The sequence below is a fragment of the Dendropsophus ebraccatus genome, chromosome 7, assembly GCF_027789765.1.
Source record: "Dendropsophus ebraccatus isolate aDenEbr1 chromosome 7, aDenEbr1.pat, whole genome shotgun sequence".
NCBI classification, from domain to species: domain Eukaryota; kingdom Metazoa; phylum Chordata; class Amphibia; order Anura; family Hylidae; genus Dendropsophus; species Dendropsophus ebraccatus.
The window spans coordinates 10,542,007-10,569,048 of record NC_091460.1 but is presented as its reverse complement, the minus strand read 5'-3'; the positions used below and the strand labels follow the sequence as shown (position 1 = coordinate 10,569,048).

General features: G+C 43.6%; 1 protein-coding gene across 1 annotated transcript; it reads left to right on the top strand.

Moving 5' to 3' along the window:
* Window positions 1-16,964: 16,964 nt before the first annotated feature.
* On the top strand, window positions 16,965-26,255 carry LOC138796651 (uncharacterized). Its single transcript, XM_069976275.1, has 5 exons — window positions 16,965-17,015; window positions 19,184-19,306; window positions 21,030-21,864; window positions 22,799-22,979; window positions 25,311-26,255. The coding sequence occupies exons 2-5, from the start codon at window positions 19,261-19,263 to the stop codon at window positions 25,533-25,535; spliced, it is 1,287 nt and encodes a 428-aa protein (XP_069832376.1). The 5' UTR covers window positions 16,965-17,015; window positions 19,184-19,260; the 3' UTR covers window positions 25,536-26,255.
* The last annotated feature ends 787 nt before the right edge of the window (window positions 26,256-27,042 follow it).

The following is a 27,042-nucleotide window of genomic DNA, read 5'->3' as shown; positions in this document are numbered from 1 at the left end:
ATTATTATTTTTTTTTAAATCTTTTACACATTTTTGCACACTAAATTCAATGCCATGAACGTATAACTTAAAACTAAAAGTCCAGGCGAAATCTCGACTCATAAAGAGGAAAACCCCCCTGTGGAGGAAACCTCTAGGGAACCATGGCTGATGGTTTGCCATCCCCTTGGGCTTAGAGGCTTAATGCCAAACTGTAACTAATCAAATGAAAATAAAATTGATTTTGTCATTGCATATGGTGCCATACACAAACATAATATTTACAATACATGCATTATTAGGCTGGGTTCACACACAGAATATTTCAGTCAGTATTGTGGTTCTCATATTGCAACCAAAACCAGGAGTGGATTGAAAACACAGAAAGGCTCTGTTCACACAATGTTGAAATTGAGTGGATGGCCGTCATTTAATGGCAAATATTTTCTGATATTTTAAAACAATGGCTGTTATATTGAAATAATGGCCGTTATTTACTGTTATATGGCGGCCATCCTCTCAATTTCACCATTGTGTGAACATAGCCTTTCTGTGTTTTCAATCCACTCCGGGTTAAAGTTTCAATATGAGGACCACAATACTGCCTGAAATATACTGTGTGTGAACCCAGCCTTACATTTACAAAAGAAAAGTAAAGATGAAAAGTAAAGCTGAAAAAAAAAAAAAAAAAGGGAGGCCATGGAAAAGTTTTCCTCCAGATCTTCTAGCGAAAGAGAGGAGGTGAGAGATAGACAGGAAGTTATATCTATTCCTAAATCCCACCCTGCTCATACCAATACACTAGGCATATACTCCACCCTCTTAAAGCAGAACCACCTGTGCTTAAATGTATAGCATTATACAGACAAAACTGCTGGGGCTATAGGTTGCCCCCTCCCAAAGTCATGTCCCCCTTTGCTTAGTGCTCCGGGGAATTCTCACAGGGCAGTTTTTGTGATATAACCAGAAATGGGTCCAACAGAAAAAGAGAAACACAAGTCCTTACTTTATATTCTCCATCCCACTTGAATCGACTTCTGGCTCCGGCACAAAAACTTTCCAAAAAAAAACCAAAAAAACCTCTATGTCTCATTCAAGTCTCATTCAGTACAGGGGCGTCAGGATATGGAATACAAGCGTTGCTGTATATGAATGGCCGCCATACTGAATAACAATCCTTCCTTTCTCTCTCCGCCTGCATTTACCATGAACTATGAGATATCACCAGATGAAGAACTGACCGTTTTACCATTGTTCTCTCTCGGTACAGAAGCTCTACTCATCAAGTATCAAGGTGAGCGTCCCTCCGAATACAACCGCACAAACGGTGGCGTCCGTGAAGATGGCCAAAATGACCGTGCCGTACAGAGCGAAAGTCAGGACCCTCTTTGGATTCGAGACTGAAATTAGAGGCACATGGAAGGGGTCTACAGTGTGCAATGTGGAGGTTAAACAAGAGAACGTAAATGAAAAAGAATTCAAGTGCAGTTTATAAACTGAGAGCAAATCTACCCGGCCAATGGAGAAGAGATCCCAGAGCTTCTGCGCTATTATACCAATAACCTGTATACAATGTTACAGAGGGGGAAATAAAAAAAAATAAAAATTACATTTTTAGCCAAAAACAGAGAAGTTGACAGTTTACTATGATGAACCTTCCCAATATCGGCCCAGAATTTAATCACAGAAAGAAAAAAAAAACATTCAATAGTAAATCTGGGTAATGATGGAGGTTGTATAAGAATCATGGAGATTTAGGGTCATATCAGGTGTATTATCCAATATATGGGGAAATATTCCAGGAAGCAGTCACGCAGTGTTATGTGTTTATCAGATCTGTCTGTGATACAGGATTATATATTCTATACAGTATAATACATGAGCTTATGCCAAACTGCTACAATCTAATAAAATCTCTGCAATTACTTTGCCTTTTGTTCTTTATTGTCACCATTTACAACAATCCCCCTATACTGAGCATTGCTGGAGCCGACACCCTATGTTCAGACACCAGACACGTTATACATCCAGACACCAGACACACTATAGATCCAGACACCAGACACCAGACACACTATACATCCAGACACCAGACACTCTATAAATCCAGACACCAGACACTCTATAAATCCAGACACCAGACACACTATACATCCAGACACCAGACACACTATATATCCAGACACCAGACACACTATATATCCAGACACCAGACACACTATACATCCAGACACCAGACACACTATACATCCAGACACCAGACACGTTATACATCCAGACACCAGACACACTATACATCCAGACACCAGACACGTTATACATCCAGACACCAGACACACTATACATCCAGACACCAGACACACTATACATCCAGACACCAGACACACTATACATCCAGACACCAGACACTCTATAAATCCAGACACCAGACACGTTATACATCCAGACACCAGACACTCTATACATCCAGACACCAGACACACTATACATCCAGACACCAGACACTCTATACATCCAGACACCAGACACACTATACATCCAGACACCAGACACTCTATAAATCCAGACACCAGACACTGTATACATCCAGACACCAGACACTCTATACATCCAGACACACTATACATCCAGACACCAGACACACTATACATCCAGACACCAGACACACTATACATCCAGACACCAGACACACTATACATCCAGACACCATACACACTATACATCCAGACACCAGACACACTATACATCCAGAGACCAGACACTCTATACATCCAGACACCAGACACTCTATACATCCAGACACCAGACACACTATACATCCAGACACCAGACACACTATACATCCAGAGACCAGACACTCTATACATCCAGACACCAGACACACTATACATCCAGACACCATACACACTATACATCCAGACACCAGACACACTATACATCCAGAGACCAGACACTCTATACATCCAGACACCAGACACTCTATACATCCAGACACCAGACACACTATACGTCCAGACACCAGACCCTCTATACATCCAGACACCAGACACTCTATACATCCAGACACCAGACACTCTATACATCCAGACACCAGACACACTATACATCCAGACACCAGACACTCTATACATCCAGACACCAGACACACTATACATCCAGACACCAGACACTCTATACATCCAGACAACAGACACACTATACATCCAGACACCAGACACACTATACATCCAGACACCAGACACACTATACATCCAGATCCAATATTCCAAATGAACAGCACAGGTTGACAATATATAGATATACTGGAATGGAGTGCTCGCCTCACCGGATAGGACCACTCCGTCCGGACACAAATCCAAATAAAGCAACTGAAGACAGCACCTCTCAGTGAAAAAATGTGATGTCTTTATTCACATCTTACTTGCGCGACGTTTCGGCTGGTTTTCAGCCTTTCTCAAGCGTGACTAACACAGTGTCCAAACCACTCTTAAATGTGTTTCATATCAATTACACAGCAATTACAAATTGATTAATTTTATACAGTGCATTGATTCATAGAACGATATATCATAATATTGTGACCATCATAGTGTACATCACATCATAATGCAGTGTGTGCCACATCATAATAAAGTGTGTCTCTCACTATTCAAAAAGTTTATGTGCATATTCAACCTCTGGTATTCTAATTCAAAATCATAACACCCTTAAGTGTAAATATCATAGTGTACATACAAACATATAAACAATCTTACCCACATGCTCCTGTAAACATGGCGTGTCCGTGTGCAGCAAACGCTGTACTGCGAACGTCACTGCGTCCGCGTCATACTACTGCGTCATCACGCTGTGCCGCGTGAGACCGGCGCATGCGCAGTGACGTTCAAACATCCCGGGCGCCATTTTGGAAAAGGGTCAAAGCTGTGAACATTCCTGGCAGGCTGAATCTATGTGTATGGGCGTAATTGTGGCAATAGATGTCTAATCCACAGTTAAAGATCTATGTACAGATAGATGAGCTGTCTTCAATATAAGTGGCATTTCACTGGCTGTATAGCCCGACAATGTGAAAAAACGGGAGAGGGGGGGGGGGGGGATGGGGGGAATGGCATCCCCATAATAAACCAAAGAAAATAGCACCCCTTGTGGCAAGATTTGGGAACTGCGTCCCTTAGTGGCAAAAGTTGGGAACTGCGTCCCTAGTAATGAAAGTGACCACACAAGCTAAGAGATGGCACCTGTCATCCTCACGTCCCCGGAGGTCCTCACACTAACGTGCGAGTGAACCACCTTAGGTCGCAGCATCATTAAAGGGAAACTCTACTCACGGCTGAGTTCTCCCTCGCCTGATGACGTGACAGGGCCCTCTCCAACAGAATATGCTGTGTAGACACAGTAGCAAAATTGTAGCATCTGCCAGTCTGGTGCTATGTAATGGGTTACTCTCCCCATGAATTAAATATACCTACTTTCTCACATATTTTCAGCCTGCAGTGAATGATCAAAGCAAAATAATGCTCCATCCAACAATTTTATTGGTGGCTCAAAAAAGATATAAGTATAAATCACGGTACCCAGGATAGATATACAGAAAAATTAAAAAATAACTCAGAAATCCAAACATGCAGCCATGTCAAATCCAGGATCATGTGGCTGATACTCGTCGATGCATGACGGTCATATTCATACAGTTTCTACAAAGTAGAACAGAAAAAAAGGGAAAGGTGAGTATTTACAAACATATACATATATAGAAGTCATATAATGACACTGTGTAGATTCCCCATTCTAGTACTATCTGGAGAAAAAGATCTGTGGTGATACATGTCATCCCTGAGCCTGCCGACACAAGTGGACCAAGGGCGGGGGAAGGGATGTCCTATAATCTATAATCCAGATTCAGTCCAGCAGGTGCCAGACTCCCCAATGTATATATCCATTTTAATTCTCTTTTTTTGAGAATAGCTTCCCTGTCACCACCTCGTCTGCTCCGTGAAATTCTGTCTATGATGGCAAATTTTAGTTCACTAAGATGGTGTTGGGCTTCCATAAAATGTCTGGAGACCGGTAGATCCATACGTCCTGTACGGATAGTCGACCGATGCTTGTTAATTCTAGCTTTACACTGCATGGTCGTCTCCCCTACATATAACATCCCACACGGACATGTCAACACGTATATTACGTAATCAGTCAAGCAAGTAAGATGTTCATGTATCTTATACTCTTTGTGTGTTAATGGATGTTTAAAAGTAGAACCCTTCAACATGTATGGGCAATTAGAACAACCCAGACATGGAAAACATCCACCTCTAGGTTTCCCAATATGTGTCTGTATATGTTCATGACTAGGACCAACATCGGTTTTCACCAGTATGTCCTTCAAATTTGACGGACGTCTATATGCAATCCTGGAGTTGTTAACAAATTCGGGGATATGTGGGAAAGCCCTACCTAGAATCTGCCATTCTTTTCTAACAATTTTAGCTAGCTTGTTGCTTGTGTCTGAATAGGTGGTTACCATAGTTACTCGAGGGTCACTGTTGGTATGTCTGTTATGTTGTGGGGTCAATGCTTTTTGTCTCTGTTGGGTAATGAGTGTCTGTGGATACTTTCTAGCTGAAAACTTCCTACACATCTCATCCAGTCTATAAGGCAATCGTCCCTGATCTTGCACTATCCGCGCCACCCTCAACAACTGACTGTGGGGCAATGAGCGTATCATGGGTTTTGGATGGTGACTGGTGTATAACAGAAGGTTGTTCCTATCTGTGGGTTTTACATATAGATCAGTTCGTAATCTGTGTAGTTCTTTGTATACCCATGTGTCTAGAAATTGGATACCCTCCCTGGACTTGACCACAGTGAACTTAATGTTGGTGTCTACCGTGTTCAGGTACGTGTGGAAGTCATCCAGGGCCGTCTCAGAGTCACGCCAGATCAGAAAAACATCGTCTATGTATCTCCACCACCTCAGGACCGACCCGAAATGGTGGGACACATAGACGTGCTTACTCTCAAAGTCCGCCATATACATGTTGGCATATGTCGGAGCGACATTACTGCCCATTGCGGTCCCACGCCGCTGGGCATAGAACTTATCCTGAAAGAGGAAATAGTTCTCCATGAGTATGATCCTAAGGAGATCCATGAGAAAAGTCACAGCATGTGGAGAGATATCAGAGTATTCAAGGGCCTCCCTAACAACCGTCATCCCTTTCTCGTGGTCGATTGACGTATATAAGGAAGATACATCAAAGGAGACCAAAATGTCCGTATCCCTGACCTTGATGTCCTTAAGTTTATCAATGAAGTCCTGTGTATCTCTAACATATGATCGGGTACAGGTGGCAAAACCCCTCAATAGTTTATCCAGATAAATGGCGGCCGGACCAAAGATAGACCCCCTCCCCGATACAATTGGGCGCCCCGGAGGCTTTTCCAGGCGCTTATGAATCTTAGGTAAGCAATAGAGGATCGGGGTAATCGGATGTTCAACCCTTAAGAAATCCCTAAGTTTCTCATCTATGACATTGAGTGTATATGCTTCCTCAACTACATCATCCAGTAGCTTCTTGATTTTGAATTTTGGATCTCCACTCAATGGGACATATACCTCCTCATCAGCCAATTGACCAAAGATCTCATCAAGATAATCCTTTGTGTCCATCACCACCAAGGCTCCGCCTTTATCAGCTGGCTTGATGGTGATGGACTTGTTGTTGCGTAATCCTCTGAGGGCCATCCTTTCACTATTAGAGAGGTTGTTGAATTTATCCCTACTGTGAGATCTTTTCAACACCTCCACCTGTTTCCCCACATTCAGGGCAAATGTGTCAATTACGGGGTTCTGTACAGGGGGAGTAAAATTACTCTTAATGTGTAACCCTGTCTCTCCCAAACACAACTCACTCTTATCGGGGACCCTGGTAGTGTTGGAGACCCTGGTTGTATCCTTCTCAGAGAACCACACCTTCAATTTAAGTAAACGATATAATTCATGCAAGTCTAGGTCCAACTGAAACCAGTCTACATCAGTATGTGGGCAGAATGATAACCCTTTGTTAAGTAACGAAAGTTCAATGTCTATGAGATTATAGGAAGAAATATTTACCACGAGTTGGGTTGTGGTTGACTCCGAATTGAGATCGGCTCCCTCTGTGAATCCTTTCTCTGTGGCTTGGAAGGGTCTTTCTTGTTGGTCCGAGCCATTGGGCGATCTTTCTTTGGTAAATTGCCAGGGTGCTCCTTTGAAGCGCCCCGTCGGGGGCGTCCTGTCCGTCTAAAAAAACATTAGATGCATCATCATTATCATCATTGGTGTTAGAATTGTTCGATCTCCTTTTCCTCTTTTGTGGGCCCTTATTGAACCCTCCATATTTCTGTCCACTGCTGTTATCTTTTTGCCACATATATATCTTTCCAGATTTATAGTCCTCCAGATCTCTATTCCATTTCTGTCTTTTCACTTTCTCTAATTTGTCTCTAAATGCATTTAAAGTCTGATCTGCACAGTTCTTATAGTGTTGTAGGTCCTCTGATGACAAAACCCCACTCAAATCCGAATTCATTTGTTCCAATTGTACATTAGACGCATCAATCTCATCCTGTAGAAAGTCTAAATTCAATAGCATAATTTCTCTTGCATATTGGTTAGAAATACGTGCAAAACGATTACAATATTCAGTATTATTCGGAAATAAATTCGGTGTCAACTGCGATCTCATCCCCCTTGGTATCCTTCCTGCTTTATAGTATTCAAAGATAGTTGCCAAATGTAACTCCAATGAGATAGTCCTCTTAGACATACTCTCCCACCTTCTCTTAACTCCATCAATGTCCACAGTGCTCAAAAATGCAGCATCACAGCGTAGTCTACCCAGAATCCTCTCAACATCCTGACTAGAATGGGCAAATACTTCGGATGTGGTAGCCATGTTGGTATAAAGAATCACTGAATACAGTCTATTTACAAAATCAAAAAACGATCCAAAAAATCACTATCTTCACCCATAGGCAAAAAAAATGAAAAGATGGAAAAATACCGTGCTCGCTCTCGGGTCACCTCAGATCCAATATTCCAAATGAACAGCACAGGTTGGCAATATATAGATATACTGGAAAGGAGTGCTCGCCTCACCGGATAGGACCACTCCGTCCGGACACAAATCCAAATAAAGCAACTGAAGACAGCACCTCTCAGTGAAAAAATGTGATGTCTTTATTCACATCTTACTTGCGCGACGTTTCGGCTGGTTTTCAGCCTTTCTCAAGCGTGACTAACACAGTGTCCAAACCACTCTTAAATGTGTTTCATATCAATTACACAGCAATTACAAATTGATTAATTTTATACAGTGCATTGATTCATAGAACGATATATCATAATATTGTGACCATCATAGTGTACATCACATCATAATGCAGTGTGTGCCACATCATAATAAAGTGTGTCTCTCACTATTCAAAAAGTTTATGTGCATATTCAACCTCTGGTATTCTAATTCAAAGGGTTCTACTTTTAAACATCCATTAACACACAAAGAGTATAAGATACATGAACATCTTACTTGCTTGACTGATTACGTAATATACGTGTTGACATGTCCGTGTGGGATGTTATATGTAGGGGAGACGACCATGCAGTGTAAAGCTAGAATTAACAAGCATCGGTCGACTATCCGTACAGGACGTATGGATCTACCGGTCTCCAGACATTTTATGGAAGCCCAACACCATCTTAGTGAACTAAAATTTGCCATCATAGACAGAATTTCACGGAGCAGACGAGGTGGTGACAGGGAAGCTATTCTCAAAAAAAGAGAATTAAAATGGATATATACATTGGGGAGTCTGGCACCTGCTGGACTGAATCTGGATTATAGATTATAGGACATCCCTTCCCCCGCCCTTGGTCCACTTGTGTCGGCAGGCTCAGGGATGACATGTATCACCACAGATCTTTTTCTCCAGATAGTACTAGAATGGGGAATCTACACAGTGTCATTATATGACTTCTATATATGTATATGTTTGTAAATACTCACCTTTCCCTTTTTTTCTGTTCTACTTTGTAGAAACTGTATGAATATGACCGTCATGCATCGACGAGTATCAGCCACATGATCCTGGATTTGACATGGCTGCATGTTTGGATTTCTGAGTTATTTTTAATTTTTCTGTATATCTATCCTGGGTACCGTGATTTATACTTATATCTTTTTTGAGCCACCAATAAAATTGTTGGATGGAGCATTATTTTGCTTTGATCATTCACTGCAGGCTGAAAATATGTGAGAAAGTAGGTATATTTAATTCATGGGGAGAGTAACCCATTACATAGCACCAGACTGGCAGATGCTACAATTTTGCTACTGTGTCTACACAGCATATTCTGTTGGAGAGGGCCCTGTCACGTCATCAGGCGAGGGAGAACTCAGCCGTGAGTAGAGTTTCCCTTTAATGATGCTGCGACCTAAGGTGGTTCACTCGCACGTTAGTGTGAGGACCTCCGGGGACGTGAGGATGACAGGTGCCATCTCTTAGCTTGTGTGGTCACTTTCATTACTAGGGACGCAGTTCCCAACTTTTGCCACTAAGGGACGCAGTTCCCAAATCTTGCCACAAGGGGTGCTATTTTCTTTGGTTTATTATGGGGATGCCATTCCCCCCATCCCCCCCCCCCCCCTCTCCCGTTTTTTCACATTGTCGGGCTATACAGCCAGTGAAATGCCACTTATATTGAAGACAGCTCATCTATCTGTACATAGATCTTTAACTGTGGATTAGACATCTATTGCCACAATTACGCCCATACACATAGATTCAGCCTGCCAGGAATGTTCACAGCTTTGACCCTTTTCCAAAATGGCGCCCGGGATGTTTGAACGTCACTGCGCATGCGCCGGTCTCACGCGGCACAGCGTGATGACGCAGTAGTATGACGCGGACGCAGTGACGTTCGCAGTACAGCGTTTGCTGCACACGGACACGCCATGTTTACAGGAGCATGTGGGTAAGATTGTTTATATGTTTGTATGTACACTATGATATTTACACTTAAGGGTGTTATGATTTTGAATTAGAATACCAGAGGTTGAATATGCACATAAACTTTTTGAATAGTGAGAGACACACTTTATTATGATGTGGCACACACTGCATTATGATGTGATGTACACTATGATGGTCACAATATTATGATATATCGTTCTATGAATCAATGCACTGTATAAAATTAATCAATTTGTAATTGCTGTGTAATTGATATGAAACACATTTAAGAGTGGTTTGGACACTGTGTTAGTCACGCTTGAGAAAGGCTGAAAACCAGCCGAAACGTCGCGCAAGTAAGATGTGAATAAAGACATCACATTTTTTCACTGAGAGGTGCTGTCTTCAGTTGCTTTATTTGGACGCTATATATCCAGACACCAGACACACTATACATCCAGACACCAGACACACTATACATCCAGACACCAGACACACTATACATCCAGACACCAGACACACTATACATCCAGACACCAGACACTCTATACATCCAGACACCAGACACATTATACATCCAGACACCAGACACACTATACATCCAGACACCAGACACTCTATACATCCAGACACCAGACACACTATACATCCAGACACTTTATACATCAAGACACCAGACACTCTATACATCCAGACACCAGACACACTATACATCCAGACACCAGACACACTATACATCCAGACACCAGACACACTATACATCCAGACACCAGACACTCTATACATCCAGACACCAGACACACTATACATCCAGACACCAGACACTCTATACATCCAGACACCAGACACTCTATACATCCAGACACCAGACACACTATACATCCAGACACCAGACACTCTATACATCCAGACACCAGACACACCATACATCCAGACACCAGACACACTATACATCCAGACACCAGACACTCTATACATCCAGACACCAGACACACTATACATCCAGACACCAGACACTCTATACATCCAGACACCAGACACACTATACATCCAGACACCAGACACACTATACGTCCAGACACCAGACACACTATACATCCAGACACGCTATACATCCAGACACCAGACACGCTATACATCCAGACACCAGACACTCTATACATCCAGACACCAGACACGCTATACATCCAGACACCAGACAACATTATACATCCAGGCACCAGACACACTATATATCCAGACACCAGACACACTATACATCCAGACACCAGACACATTATACATACAGACACCAGACACGCTATAGATCCAGACACCAGACACACTATACATCCAGACACCAGACACACTATACATACAGACACCAGACACACTATACATACAGACACCAGACACGCTATAGATCCAGACACCAGACACACTATACATCCAGACACCAGACACACTATACATCCAGACACCAGACACTCTATACATCTAGACACCAGACACACTATACATCCAGACACCAGACACTCTATACATCCAGACACCAGACACACTATACATCCAGACACCAGACACACTATACGTCCAGACACCAGACACACTATACATCCAGACACGCTATACATCCAGACACCAGACACGCTATACATCCAGACACCAGACACACTATAGATCCAGACACCAGACACTCTATACATCCAGACACCAGACACACTATACATCCAGACACCAGACACACTATACATCCAGACACCAGACACACTATACATCCAGACACCAGACACACTATACATCCAGAGACCAGACACACTATACATCCAGACACCAGACACTCTATACATCCAGACACCAGACACACTATACATCCAGACACCAGACACTCTATACATCCAGAGACCAGACACACTATACATCCAGACACCAGACACTCTATACATCCAGACACCAGACACTCTATACATCCAGACACCAGACACACTATACATCCAGACACCAGACACACTATACATCCAGACATATATAAGACCGGCGTACTTGTATGCCCTCCCCCCACTATCTTCATTCTCTGGGTTGTTCGGATTACAACAATTTATATGGGTTTTATTTTTCAAAAAAAAGGAATGGGTCTAAGGTCCCCTTCACACTTCAGAATTTCGTGACAGTAAAAACTAACACAGACATTTGACGGGGGGCCTGTGCCTCTCAGAGAATCTGGCCTGACCTGACCCCCCCCCCCCCATGTCTTTGATTATTTGTTTACACTATTTGGATAATAAGAAAGGAGGGGATTTTATTCAACAACACTGTATTGTTCTTTTTTTTCCCATTAAAGTGTCACTTATGTTATAACTTAGAAAATCACAGCTGTACTTACTGTATCCAGGTCCAGTCTCCTGAAGGCAGCTATATAACAGCTGTACTTACTGTATCCAGGTCCAGTCTCCTGAAGGCAGCTATATAACAGCTATACTTACTGTATCCAGGCCCAGTCTCCTGAAGGCAGCTATATATCAGCTATACTTACTGAATCCAGATCCAGTCTCCTGAAGGCAGCTATATATCAGCTATACTTACTGAATCCAGGTCCAGACTTCTGAAGGCTGCTATATAACAGCTATACTTACTGTATCCAAGTCCAGTCTCCTGAAGGCTGCTATATAACAGCTATACTTACTGTATCCAGGTCCAGTCTCCTGAAGGCAGCTATATAACAGCTATAATTACTGTATCCAGGTCCAGTCTCCTGAAGGCAGCTATATAACAGCTATACTTACTGTATCCAGGTCCAGTCTCCTGAAGGCTGCTATATAACAGCTATACTTACTGTATCCAAGTCCAGTCTCCTGAAGGCTGCTATATAACAGCTATACTTACTGTATCCAGGTCCAGTCTCCTGAAGGCAGCTATATAACAGCTATACTTACTGTATCCAGGTCCAGTCTCCTGAAGGCAGCTATATAACAGCTGTACTTACTGTATCCAGGTCCAGTCTCCTAAAGGCAGCTATATAACAGCTATACTTACTGTATCCAGGTCCAATCTCCTGAAGGCGGCTATATAACAGCTATACTTACTGTATCCAGGTCCAGTATCCTGAAGGCTGCTATATAACAGCTATACTTACTGTATTCAGGTCCAGTCTCCTGAAGGCTGCTATATAACAGCTATACTTACTGTATCCAGGTCCAGTCTCCTGAAGGCAACTATATATCAGCTATACTTACTGTATCCAGGTCCAGTCTCCTGAAGGCTTCTACATAACAGCTATACTTACTATATCCTTGTATACTTACTGTATCCAGGTCCAGTCTCCTGAAGGTTGCTATATAACAGCTATACTTACTGTATCCAGGTCCAGTCTCCTGAAGGCTGCTATATAACAGTTATACTTACCGTATCCCGGTCCAGTCTCCTGAAGGCTGCTATATAACCACTATACTTACTGTATCCAGGTTCAGTCTCCTGAAAGCTGCTATATAACATCTATACTTACTGGATCCAGGTCCAGTCTCCTGAAGGCAGCTATATAACAGCTATACTTATTGTAACCAGGTCCAGTCTCCTGATGACACCTATATAACAGCTATACTTACTTGTATGTAGGTCCAGTCTCCTGAAGGAAGATTTTCTGACTTGTGCTGGTTGTAAAATAACAGACTAAACACAGGAATTCAGGCCAGTACAGAGATTCAGAGCTCAATGTGTCCATCAAGCACATGACTGCCTTCTCTTTGAGCGCTCAGATGGTCTGGGAAACACAGGACTTCCTGTTTTCTGACTGTTTTCTGTTTTTTGAGAAGTCAGAAAACAGAAAGTGCCGTGTTCTCCATGATAACTAAAAAACCAATAATGAATGTAAATTACAAACTTGCCTTATATCACATGTAGTGTTGATTTAGATTTTAAAAGTTATAATGACATTGACACTTTAACCTCTTAGTGACCGACGATATGCCTTTTTTTATGATGGTCACCAATGGGCTTTATTCCGATACATATGCCCCCCCCCCCCCCCCCCCCCCGAAATGGCAGCAGAGAGGGCGATCAGCTATCAGCTAGCTGAGGGATTGGGGCAGAGTGTGTGTTCAGTCCCGGACGATCCCTGCACCGGCGATCGCTGTTATTAACAGTATAACAGTGGACACCGGTAACTGGCATTGCCGACACAGCTGAATGCTCTCATCTCTTCTCACAGTGAGAGGAGATGAAAACATGCCCCCCCCCCCCCCCCCCAGGATTAACCCTAGTGACCCGGTCACTGATGCTCCCTTCCTCGGGAACACTGTGAACAGACTCTATTCACAGTGATTGATTCCTAAAAATCGTCAAAGCCCCCTTCTTTCCACCTCCGGAGGTGGAAGAGAGCAGGGGGCAATGATCAGGGACAGCCCGGTGTGGTCCCGTTACAAGCGTTTAGCGGTATATGCTATATACCACTGATCGCTTGTTCCAAATGCTGCCAACACTTTTTTTTCCCTGTCACCAAAGTCAAGTGCCCCGGATTACCTGTAAGCTCCACTCCAGATAACTTATAACCACTCCGGTTTACCTGTTACCGCTCGGATTACCCATCACCACCTCAGATTGCCAGTCACCCAGAGAGCCAGTAAACACCCCCAGATTGCCCATAACCACCCCAGATAGCCAGTAAAACCCCCAGATTGTCCGTAACTACCCCAGATTGCCCGTAACCCTCGCAGATTGCCACAGACTGCCCATAACCACCCCATATTGCCCATAACCCCACCAGATTGCCTGTCACTACCCCCGATAGCCAGTAAAGGGCCCGAAATTGCCCATTACCACCCCAGATAGCCAATAAACACCCACAGATTGCCCATAACCAAAATGACACTCCTTCCCTTCTGAGCCGTGCTGTGTTCCTATTCAGTGGTTTAGCCCACATATGGGGAACCATTGTACTCAGGCGAACCTGATTTACAAATTTTTGGGTACGTTTTCTCTTCTGTTCCTCGTGAAATTGAGAAATGCAAACTAAACAAACATTTTATTTGAAAATATTTTTTTTTTTTTCATTTTTACTGTTTAATTTTGAATTCTTTCCTCTCATACCTGTAGGATGTAAATGCTCACCACACCCCAAGATGAATTCTTGGAGGGGTGTACTTTCCAAAAAAAAGAGGACTTTTGGGGGGTTCTATTCTGCTGACACTACAGGGGCTCTGCAAACGCACCTGGCGCTCAGAAACTTCTTCAGCAAAATCTGAACTGGAAATGCTAATTGGCGCTCCCTTCCTTCTGAGCCCGGCTGTGTGCCCATACAGTGGTTTATACCCACATATGGGGTACCGTTCTACTCAGGAGATCCTGCATTACAAATTTCTGGGTGTGTTTTCTCTCATGCTGCTTGGGAAAATGAGATACTTTAATCTAAATAAAAATATTATTGGAAAATTTCTATTTTCCATTTTTTATAGCCTAATGGTAAATAATTTCCTTCAAACCCTGTAGGGTCAAAATGCTTATTATACTCCTAGATAAATTCTTTTAGGTGCATAATTTCCAAAATGGGGTCACTTATGGGGGTTTCCAGTATACAAGCCTTCTAAATCCACTTAAAATTAGAACTGGACCTAAAAAAAAATCAGTTTTGAAAATTTGATAATTTTGCTGATACATTTCTAAGCTCCGTAACACCCTGGGGCTATGTTCACACTACGTAAGTTTCCGGCCATAGCGCGCTCCGTGAATAAGTGGCCGGAGCTTTATGTAGTTTGCGTACAATGGAAAGTATACGATCTACGGCTGCACAGTTCACACTACGTAAGAACTTACGCCAGGATCGTATGCGGCGCCGTAAAATATGAACCAGACCATTGTTTGAGGACGGAAATGCCGTAACTTACACCCGTAGCGTAACATGCGGTCCTGTACTTAGTGGTGATTTCTTCATTTTTGCACTTTGCTTTGCCGATCCAAAAGGTTCTGTGGGGTGTCGGGGGCTAGGCGAAGATTTTCAAGTAAAAGACCGCTGTCAGATCGCTACGTAGGGCGCTTGGGAAGCATAAGTAGACTACGAGCGTAAGTTTGCGGACCGTACATAGCCAGCCGGAACTTACGTAAATCCCCGGCCGGAGTTTCACACGTATATGTCCGGCCGCGAAAAATATGCGGCCGGACATATACGTAGTGTGAACATAGCCTAAAAAAGTAAAATATGTTTACAAAATGAAATCAGAATAAAGAGGACATATTGATAATGTGACTTAATAACTAATTTATGTCATGTGACTTTCTTTTTTTTTTTAGAAGCAAAGAATTTCAAAGTTAGTAAAGGGCAAATTTTTTGAAATTTTTCATGATATTATGATGTTTTTCACAATAAAAGCCCGACACAAGACAGTGACCAAATTTTGCCACAAATTTAAAGTAACATATGTTACGGAAAAATATTCTCAGAATCGCAAGCATACGTTAAAGCATCACTGAGGTATAAGCGCATAAAGTGAGACAGGTCAGATCTTGAAAAATGAGCCTGGTCATTAAGGTCCAAAGAGGCTTGTTCCCTAAGGGGTTAAACATATTAATTTTGCAAAGTGACTTATTTTTACTTGTTCTTTACAAATAATATGTAACATGACACAAGTATTTTAGGCAATAAACCGGTTACACCACAACCACATACAAGGTCTGAGAGGTGGGTTACCACATGGAGGGTGTTTCACTCATTGTTTCAAAGATGTATTCTCAAGAACCTGGAAGATGCTGATGCTGGTACTTTACTTTTCATCAGCACTTCCTCAGCGACCGTACAGGGGACGCGTCTCCGTTCCTGTATTGTGGTATTGTTGTATGCCTTGTGTCGGGGCACATGGGCAATCATAAGATTTCTCTAATATAAGTTTGTTTGTTTTTTAAGCCCCTCCCCCCAATTAGCATCACACCCCCATATATTAGGGGGTGTGAACCTGCGCTGTGATTGGCTGTTAGTATATACTATAATACAGATATAACATGAGCCATGCTCCTCAGTAAGCCCACATCAGAACCCATCCTGGTGCCGCCCGCTCTCCCTGTACAGCTCTATACTGCAGGTAATGGAACAGTCATTATATCAGATTGATCTTTCTCACCTTCTAAAAACCATAACTCATGTTTCTTTATTATTATTATTATTATTATTATTATTATTATTATTATTATTATTATTAGTGTTTTTTTTATGGGACCAATTTTGCCTTTAGTGAAACCCTTCATGTTATCTTTATATTTTTCAAACAACATTTTGCAATTTTGCTAATTTGATTTCACTTGCAGTTTCAATAGGTTTATATTGTAACAGTGTAATATACATATGGTTTTTTTTTTCTTTTTTGAGGCGGGGTTCACCAGTGTGTTTTTGCCTCCGTATTACTGTATTTGTTCGTTAAGGTTTAAATCTAACGTAGAGAAAACCGTGAACAATAGAAATCAGATCCTGACAGATGCCGTACAACAGCACTCATTTTTACCATCCATGTTTTGCATCCGTAACCCCCCCCCCCATAAAACGGACAGCAATAACACAGTGTGACCCCTGTCTTATCTGAGAAATGGTAAGAGGAGAGTGATCTGAATCTTTATTAGGACATCTGACTGTGTCTGCGGATCAATGCAATGCCGCGTATACAAGAGCGTATTCCGTATTTTCTCAGTCACTTAGGATCTTCTCATATACACATGTAGCCAGGCTTAACATAACTTGGAGCCAGGGTTAACTTGATCACAATAACACGTTTAACTATTGTTGTGTCAAGGATCAAGTTAACCCTGGCTACAACTCATGTTAAGCCTGGATACATCTGTATTGCATGACTGTATATCTAGAGCCATCAGATGAGATGTACCAGCTCTCTTTTGCTTATTTCATAGTTTTTTAGGCTTAAGGTTAGTTCGACTAACGTGCAGTAAGGGCAGTATATATATATATATATATATATATATATATATATATATATACACACATAAACAGTATATATCGTTAGTGATGTCCTTGAGGTCCTTGCTGTGAGGTTCATACCAGGGGCATAACCGCCATAGCGGCTGCTATGGGGCCCGCCGCATCAGGGAGCCCTGTGGCCTGCTCCTGCAATACACTGGGCCCACTGAGCTGCCATATTTGCAGCACCAGGTAACTGAGATGGCCTCCCGGGATCTGCAAATGTCCCTTTAACTGAAAGCACTCCTGACCAGCGCTTGCAATTATGCAGCTATGACTACGCTTGATGGCTTAGTGGTCAGTTGGGAAGGGGTGGGGGGGCAATCAAATATTTGCTATGGGGTCATTTCTAGTTACGCCCCTGGTTCATACATCATCTCTCCATGCACCCCAGTGTTCTCTTCTCTCCTGCCCGCTGTCTGCAGCCACAACTGCAAGTTCAGAGACAGTTACTGAAGTGACAGCCTGCTCAGCCAATCACTGTCCGTTACGGTCCTGCCCTGGCCAGTGATTGGCTAAGCAGCCTGTCACTTGATTTCAACTTCAACCTGAGTGTTCCTTGGTTTTGTAGGATAGTGGGGGTAACGGTGGGGGATGTGTGAATAGAGGATGATATGAGGGGTAGATACCCAGGGTGGGAGAGTGGGGGTCTGGGTCATCGTTGAAGAGAACTCAGCAATCCCCATTGTGCTGTGTAGCCATGTCCTTATTTTCTCTCTATAGAACTAACTTAACCATCTCCTTCCCCTCGTCCCGGCCATTCCTTTAGTGTTATAGTTAGAATATGGTTAATGCAAGATCATATGTAAAAGTCTCTGAGGTTATCCAGCAAAATCAATTTTCTTTCAAATCAACTGGTTTCAGAAAGTTATATAAATTTGTAATTTACTATTAAAAAACTCCAGTCTTGCAGTACTTATCAGCTGCTGTGTGTCCTGCAGGAAGTAATCTATTTTCTCCAGTCTGACACAGTGCTCTCTGCTGCCACCTCTGTCAATGTCAGGAACTGTCCAGAGCAGGAGAGGTTTTCTATGGGGATTTGCTGCTGCTCTGGACAGTTCCTGACATGGACAGAGGTGGCAGCAGAGAGCACTGTGTCAGACTGGAGAGAATACAACACTTCCTGCAGGACATACAGCAGCTGGAAGACTGCATATTTTTTTTATAGAAGTAAATTACAAATTTATATAACTTTCTGGCATCGGTTGATTTGAAAGAAAAAAAAATTGCTTGAGTTCTTCTTTAATACAGTATTATCTTTTACACGGCGGATTCTCTTCTCAGATCTGAACCCAAGGAGACATATAACACAGAATATTCCAGAAGACCAAGGAGTCTGCTCCATAAACCCTAAGAAAACCATGGAACAATCCAATCCATCGGCTTCCTCTGCAGCGGTTCACCCTGGTAAGAACTAACTTACAGGCCGTCTGCTGATCCAATGTGGTGGACGCTCCAATGTCCTGACCTCACCGATCAGTGACCGAGCTTATGTGGTCACAGGCGGTGTCCCGAATCCTTCTGTAAGGCGGCTATATACACAGAGATTCACTAAAAGGAGGGAGCTGTGAGATGCAGGTCAGGGGTCAGATTCAAACAAGGAGTGTGAGTGTAATGCCACAGAAGAAGGAGGAAGTATATAGCCGGGTGGCATCAGCATGGAGATGGTGTGTCTGATGGGGGATGTGTAAGACTAAGAAAAGGAGAGGACTGATCCCTGAGGAAGAGAAGATGAGGGGGAAACAGCAAATGGTGCGGCCCCTGTAGTGTTATGTACCTGTGTGGCCCCTGTAGTGTTATATACCTGTGTGGCCCCTGTAGTGTTATGTACCTGTGTGGCCCCTGTAGTCTTATGTACCTGTGCGGCCCCTGTAGTCTTATGTACCTGTGTGGCCCCTGTAGTGTTATGTACCTGTGTGGCCCCTGTAGTCTTATGTACCTGTGCGGCCCCTGTAGTCTTATGTACCTGTGCGGCCCCTGTAGTGTTATGTACCTGTGTGGCCCCTGTAGTCTTATGTACTTGTGCGGCCCCTGTAATGTTATGTACCTGTGCGGCCCCTGTAATGTTATGTACCTGTGCGGCCCCTGTAATGTTATGTACCTGTGCGGCCCCTGTAATGTTATGTACCTGTGCGGCCCCTGTAATGTTATGTACTTGTGCGGCCCCTTTAGTCTTATGTACCTGTGCAGCCCTTGTAGTGTTATGTACCTGTGCGGCCCCTGTAGTGTTATGTACCTGTGCGGCCCCTGTAGTGTTATGTACCTGTGTGGCCCCTGTAGTCTTATGTACCTGTGCGGCCCCTTTAGTCTTATGTACCTGTGCAGCCCCTATAGTGTTATGTACCTGTGCGGCCCCTGTAGTGTTATGTACCTGTGCGGCCCCTGTAGTGTTATGTACCTGTGCGGCCCCTGTAGTCTTATGTACCTGTGCGGCCCCTGTAGTCTTATGTACCTGTGCGGCCCCTGTAATGTTATGTACCTGTGCGGCCCCTGTAATGTTATGTACCTGTGCGGCCCCTGTAGTCTTATGTACCTGTGCGGCCCCTGTAATGTTATGTACCTGTGCGGCCCCTGTAATGTTATGTACCTGTGCGGCCCCTGTAGTGTTATGTACCTGTGCGGCCCCTGTAGTCTTATGTACCTGTGCGGCCCCTGTAGTGTTATGTACCTGTGCAGCCCTTGTAGTGTTATGTACCTGTGCGGCCCCTGTAATGTTATGTACCTGTGCGGCCCCTGTAGTGTTATGTACCTGTGCGGCCCCTGTAGTGTTATGTACCTGTGCGGCCCCTGTAGTGTTATGTACCTGTGCGGCCCCTGTAGTCTTATGTACCTGTGCGGCCCCTGTAATGTTATGTACCTGTGCGGCCCCTGTAATGTTATGTACCTGTGCGGCCCCTGTAGTCTTATGTACCTGTGCGGCCCCTGTAATGTTATGTACCTGTGCAGCCCCTGTAGTCTTATGTACCTGTGCGGCCCCTGTAGTGTTATATACCTGTGCGGCCCCTGTAGTGTTATGTACCTGTGCGGCCCCTGTAATGTTATGTACCTGTGCGGCCCCTGTAGTGTTATGTACCTGCATTTAGACCTGAGCATACAGGCATTGTTCACTTTTTATTGATTTTAATCCCAGGGATTCTTTTATTGACTGTCTCTAAGACGGGTACCGTAAGAATCGGCCTGCCACCGAGAAATCTTAAAAAAGACAACTATCACGCTAGAGCACAAGATTTTGGAGAACTGCAACAAGTGAGCAAAGTTAAGCATGTTCTCTGCAGTCCAGAAGGGGAACTGTTCTGTGTCCGTGATGGAGATCTCTACCGGGGGCCACTGCCGTCACAGAAAGACATCAATTGGATTTCTGATGACAAACTTGTTGGAAAATGGGAATGGGAGAAGTTCAAGATTCTTTTCTTTCATCCTGAAGGAGAATTGCATGGTACCACCAATGACGGAGAGTACTACCATGGTCCCCAGCCGGCCAATGAGAATGTTCCTTGGATGACTTCTGTAGCCACAAAGCGTAATGAAACAGGATGGGAGAAGTATGAATTCTTATTCTTTCATCCATCTGCTGTTCTCTACAAAGTGAAGAATAACGAAGTACCACAAAAAAAAGGAAAAACGTGTTTAGAGCCGATAATGCTAATTTTTACAAAAGGCAAAGGACACTATCGTTTTTTCTCATTTTGCCCTGATGAAAAGCTATGGTCTGTAGATAATCAAGGACATATTTACAGCGGGTTGATACCAAATGAGGGGAGCTACCTGGACAATGCAGAGAAAATCGGAACGGGCTACAATACTTACCGCTTCTTCTCTTTCACAAAAGACAAGACAATTGTCAGTTTTTTAAGCTTTGCGTTCCTGCCAGAAGAAGGAAAAATAGATCCCGATGGGAGTTGTGAAGTCATCCTGAAGAAGGCAAACTATCACACAAAGGAAATCTCAATAGAAGAAACGTTCAAGTGAGTAATATGATGTTTCTCTTAGGGCCAGTGAACACTAAGGAAATTACACAGTTAACTTGCCGCAGATTCCCTCCACCCCCCCACCCCCATGCGCGCTCCTGATTGAAGTTCCGCTGGCCCTATAGGCTCCATTCTATGCTTGGGCGAATTCTGTCGTCCACCCAAAGAAGTGACATGTTAATTCTTTGGATGGACGACTGATTCCGCCCAAGCATAGAATTGGGTCTATGGGGCAGGTGGAGAGTCAAGCGGATTCCTCAACAAGTTGTTAGCATGATTTCCGTAGTGTGCAAGGTCCCATACAGGCAAACAGAAATCTGAGTGACCCCCAGACCAGGGTTAACATACTGAAGGGATTGTCCCATCAGAAAGAACTAGATTATAGGACTATTAATGTCTCTTTGATGTTTCTTTACGACCCAGTGAAAAAAGCCAACTGAGTTCGCCTCTCTTCGCAGTGTAGTGGGGGCACCGATCAGCTGATCGCCAGGATAAGCTGGCACTCAATAATAAAACCATTATTAAGGGTTGTTCAGAATTAGGAAAAACTTAGCTGCTCCTGTGTAATAACACCGCCACTCGCCCCTATTTGCCTCAATGGAACGGAACTGCAATTGCAAACACAACCTGAGGACAAGAGCGGTGTTGTTTCTTGGAAAAAATCAACGAAGTTTTTTTGTTTTTTTGATACCCTCCTCGGTAATGTTTTCTGTGCTATTGGTATTTTATTTACACTAAGGTGTCCACTAATATCAGATAACATTCAGATCCTCCATGGTTAATACAAGTAGCGGGTAAGGACATTTTAGGTATATAATTATATTATGTATAAGCAATGTGAGAACTTCATATAATAGAAAGATTTAATTTTTTTTCTGTTTTGTCTGAAAATAACAGCATGACGTGTTTTTTTTTTTCTTTTTTGTGTTAGCTATAGTGAAACCGTGACCGAAACCAGCACCTTCTCCCATGAACATGGATTTACATTTAGTGTCGGAGCTGATCTTACATTTAAAGCTGGAATACCATCTATTGGCGAAATTTCAACAACTGTAAAGGTGAATCACAGCACAACCCACAAGTGGACCTTCACAAAAACTAATCAGATCCAGGTAAATAAACATTTGGGAGTGCAGAGCCAGACAGCAGAAACACCAGGACATGCAAATACCACAGCAGGAACACCAGGCCACGGAAACACCACAGCAGGAACATGTGAACCAGGAGGGAGAGTGCAGGAACAGTGTAGCTAGGAAACACAAGTAAAGGATGCTTTTGCAAGACCGTAGCAGGACCAAAGAACCTTGACGCTCAGGCAGATCATACGTGCAGGAATCCTCCTCATATACCTAAGCTGCAGGCAGAGATAATTAGTCAGTTAAAGGACAACTCCCACAAAAATTTTGTTTTGCTCATTTAACACACATTACAAAGTTATATAACTTTGTAATGTGGTTAAATACCCCGTCTGGCCCCCTTCCCCCACTTTCGGACCCCCGACCCCCCCCCCCCCCCCCCCCCCCCGGAAGTTAAAGAATGTATACATTACCTATTACGGTCGTCACGGTCCTCTTCTCCCGGGTGGCATCTGGTGATGACGACGTCAGAGCCGGGGGGCGGTCCGGGTCTTCTTCCTCCTCGGCGTCTTCATGCAAAGTGAATGGGGATGAAAAGGCTGCTGGTGCACATGCACACCAGCAGCCTTTTCATTGGCTGGAGCGCATCACATGGCTTCCAGCTTGCTCAGCCCTGATTGGCTTCCATCCCCTGGACCCGGAAGTCGGAGACATCGCTGGACGGCGGACATCGGCAACGGAGAGGCGGACGGCGGGCGAATCGAGTGGCGATTGTCACCGGAGGGATGGTGAGTATGGTGTCTGTGTGTGTCTGTTATTTTTTTGAGGGGGTCCCGCGGGAGTTGTCCTTTAATCTTTTAATCTGGGTAGGGTGTGCACAACCCCCTCTAGTGGCTGAATCTATATTGCATGCAGTTTGGACACATGCTTCTCCATACGGCTAGGCCTGACAGCCTAAAGGGACTAGCAATGAAGTATAGGACTGTGGTGGAGAGCGGGGACACCGCCAGCTGGAGATGGAATAAGATGGAATAAGATGATCGCTGCTGAGGGATCCCATTACTATTTACCGAACTTACATCGTCTAAGGTAGCGGAAGCTCCGAGATCCATCCCCCGGTGCCTTCCTTTTAATCCAGCCTTTAGTTAAAGGTTGTATGTGCTGCCTAGTGCCGTGTTTTCCACCTGACTAATCATTCCCTGGATTAGTGGATGTATAGTAAGAAGGCACACATAGCACAGGACAGGTGTGACTACAAAATGGTGCAGGGTTCACGAGACTTGTACAAGTATTACCTGTATTATCTGACTGGTGGCACATGATAAGTGGCTTCTTTATTTTATATTGTTTGAACCCCCCCCCCCTACACACACACACACACACACACACACAAACAAATATGAACACACACCTCTCACCAGGTGCCTCTTGTTTCTAACTACACTAGGTATTGACGCTACAATTCTTATGGCTCCACTATTTCCAACTTATTACCTGATTATTGGATGTTATAATGGAAACCATTGCAGCAGAAGCCAACTAGACCACCCAGACAGGTCTATGTCTCATGTCCCAAAACATCACCAGACGCTCATGTCTCCATAAGGGTTGTAACCAATACCTCAACCAAATTCTCCTTTAGGCCATGTTCACACAACGGGTGGACAATGGTCATTGTTGCATTGAAAATTACATTAAAACTAAAGGGGTTATCCAGCGCTACAAACACATAGCCACTTTCCCCTCTCTCTTGCCTCCAGTTCAGGTGTGGTTTGCAATTAAGCTCCATTTACTTCAATGGAACTGAGTTCCAAACCCCACCCAACCTGGAGACAAGAGAGGGGAAAACGTGGCCATTTTTTTGTAGCGCTGGATAACCCCTTTAATGAACAATAGCCGCAAATAATTGACATCGCAAGTATTTCAATAGCCGTTGTTCAATACTATGTGTGAACAATGGGTGTTGTTTGCGTTGACTCTAATGCAACACGGCCGTTATTTTCATAAAATGTATGTTGTGTGAACATAGCCTTAGGCTAGAATCAAACAGGGCAATTTTTGTGCCAAAACCAGAAGTGGATCCAACAGGAAAGAGAAGTCCTTTCATTATATTCTCCATCCCATTGAATCGACTTCTGGCTCCTGCACAAAAACTACAAAACTACAAAAAAAAAAAACCTCCATGTGTCATCCCAGTCTTATTCAGTACAGCAGTGTCAGGATATGGAATACAAGCATTGCTGTATATGAATGGCCGCCATACTGAATAACAATCCTTCCTTGCTCTCCGCCTCCATTTAACCAAGAACTATGAGATACCACCAGATGAAGAACTGACCGTTTTACCATTGTTCTCTCTCGGTACAGAAGCTCTACTCATCAAGTATCAAGGTGAGCGTCCCTCCGAACACAACCGCACAAACGGTGGCGTCCGTGAAGATGGCCAAAATGACCGTGCCGTACAGAGCGAAAGTCAGGACCCTCTTTGGACTCGAGACTGAAATTAGAGGCACATGGAAGGGGTCTACAGTGTGTAATGTGGACGTTAAACAAGAGAACGTAAATGAAAAAGAATTCAAGTGCAGTTTATAAGCTAAGAGCAAATCTACCCGGCCAATGGAGAAGAGATCCCAGAGCTTCTGCGCTATAGTAACAATAACCTGTATACAATGTTATAGAGGGGGGGGGGGACTTTTTTAGACAAAAACAGAGCAGGGTGACAGATAACTATGATGAACCTTCCCAATATTGGCTCAGATTTACCTTTCCCATCCCAGCAGATTAGTGTCGGCAGCTTATGCATCTAGTGAAAAAAAGTGAAGTAAAATTTTATCACAGAAAAAAACTTTTAATAGTAAATCTGGGTAATGATGGAGGTTGTATAAAGATAATGGAGATGGAGGGTCATATCAGGTGTAACATCCAATATATGGAGAAATATTCCAGGGAACAGTCACGCGGTGTTATGTCTCTATCAGGTCTGTCCAGCGACCAGTCACGTAGTGTAATGTGTCTATCAGGTCTGTCCAGCGACCAGTCACACGTTGTTATGTGTCTATCAGGTCTGACCAGCGACCAGTCACATAGTGTAATGTGTCTATCAGGTCTGTCCAGCGACCAGTCACACGTTGTTATGTGTCTATCAGGTCTGTCCAGCGACCAGTCACACGTTGTTATGTGTCTATCAGGTCTGTCCAGCGACCAGTCACGTAGTGTAATGTGTCTATCAGGTCTGTCCAGCGACCAGTCACGCGGTGTTATGTGTCTATCAGGTCTATCCAGCGACAAGTCACGCAGTGTTATGTGTCTATCAGGTCTATCCAGGAACAAGTCACGCCGTGTTATGTTTCTATCAGTTCTATCCAGCGACCAGTCACGCAGTGTTATGTGTCTATCAGGTCTGTGATACAGGAATATATATTCTATACAGTATAATACATGAGCTTATGCCAAACTGCTATAATCTAATAAAATTTCTGCAATTACTTTGCCTTTTGTTTTTTATTGTCATCATTTACAACGATCCCCCTATACTAAGCATTGCTGGAGCCGAAACCCTATGTTCAGACACCAGACACATTATACATCCAGACACCAGACACACTATAGATCCAGACACCAGACACTCTATACATCCAGACACCAGACACTCTATACATCCAGACACCAGACACTCTATACATCCAGGCACCAGACACTCTATACATCCAGACACCAGACACACTATAGATCCAGACACCAGACACTCTATACATCCAGACACCAGACACTCTATACATCCAGGCACCAGACACTCTATACATCCAGACACCAGACACACTATACATCCAGACACCAGACACACTATACATCCAGACATCAGACACACTATACATCCAGACACCAGACACACTATACATCCAGACACCAGACACACTATACATCCAGACACCAGACACACTATACATCCAGACACCAGACACACTATACATCCAGGCACCAGACACTCTATACATCCAGACACCAGACACACTATACATCCAGCCACCAGACACACTATACATCCAGGCACCAGACACTCTATACATCCAGGCACCAGACACTCTATACATCCAGGCAC

What these genes read in the sequence shown, in the direction of transcription:
- LOC138796651 (XM_069976275.1), top strand. Translation starts at nt 19,261, where the DNA reads ATGGAACAATCCAATCCATCGGCTTCCTCTGCAGCGGTTCACCCTG. An exon ending in CTCTGCAGCGGTTCACCCTG is followed by an intron (nt 19,307 to 21,029) that starts GTAAGAACTAAC and finishes TTTTAATCCCAG; the next exon opens with GGATTCTTTTATTGACTGTC. An exon ending in CAAAAACTAATCAGATCCAG is followed by an intron (nt 22,980 to 25,310) that starts GTAAATAAACAT and finishes CTCTCGGTACAG; the next exon opens with AAGCTCTACTCATCAAGTAT.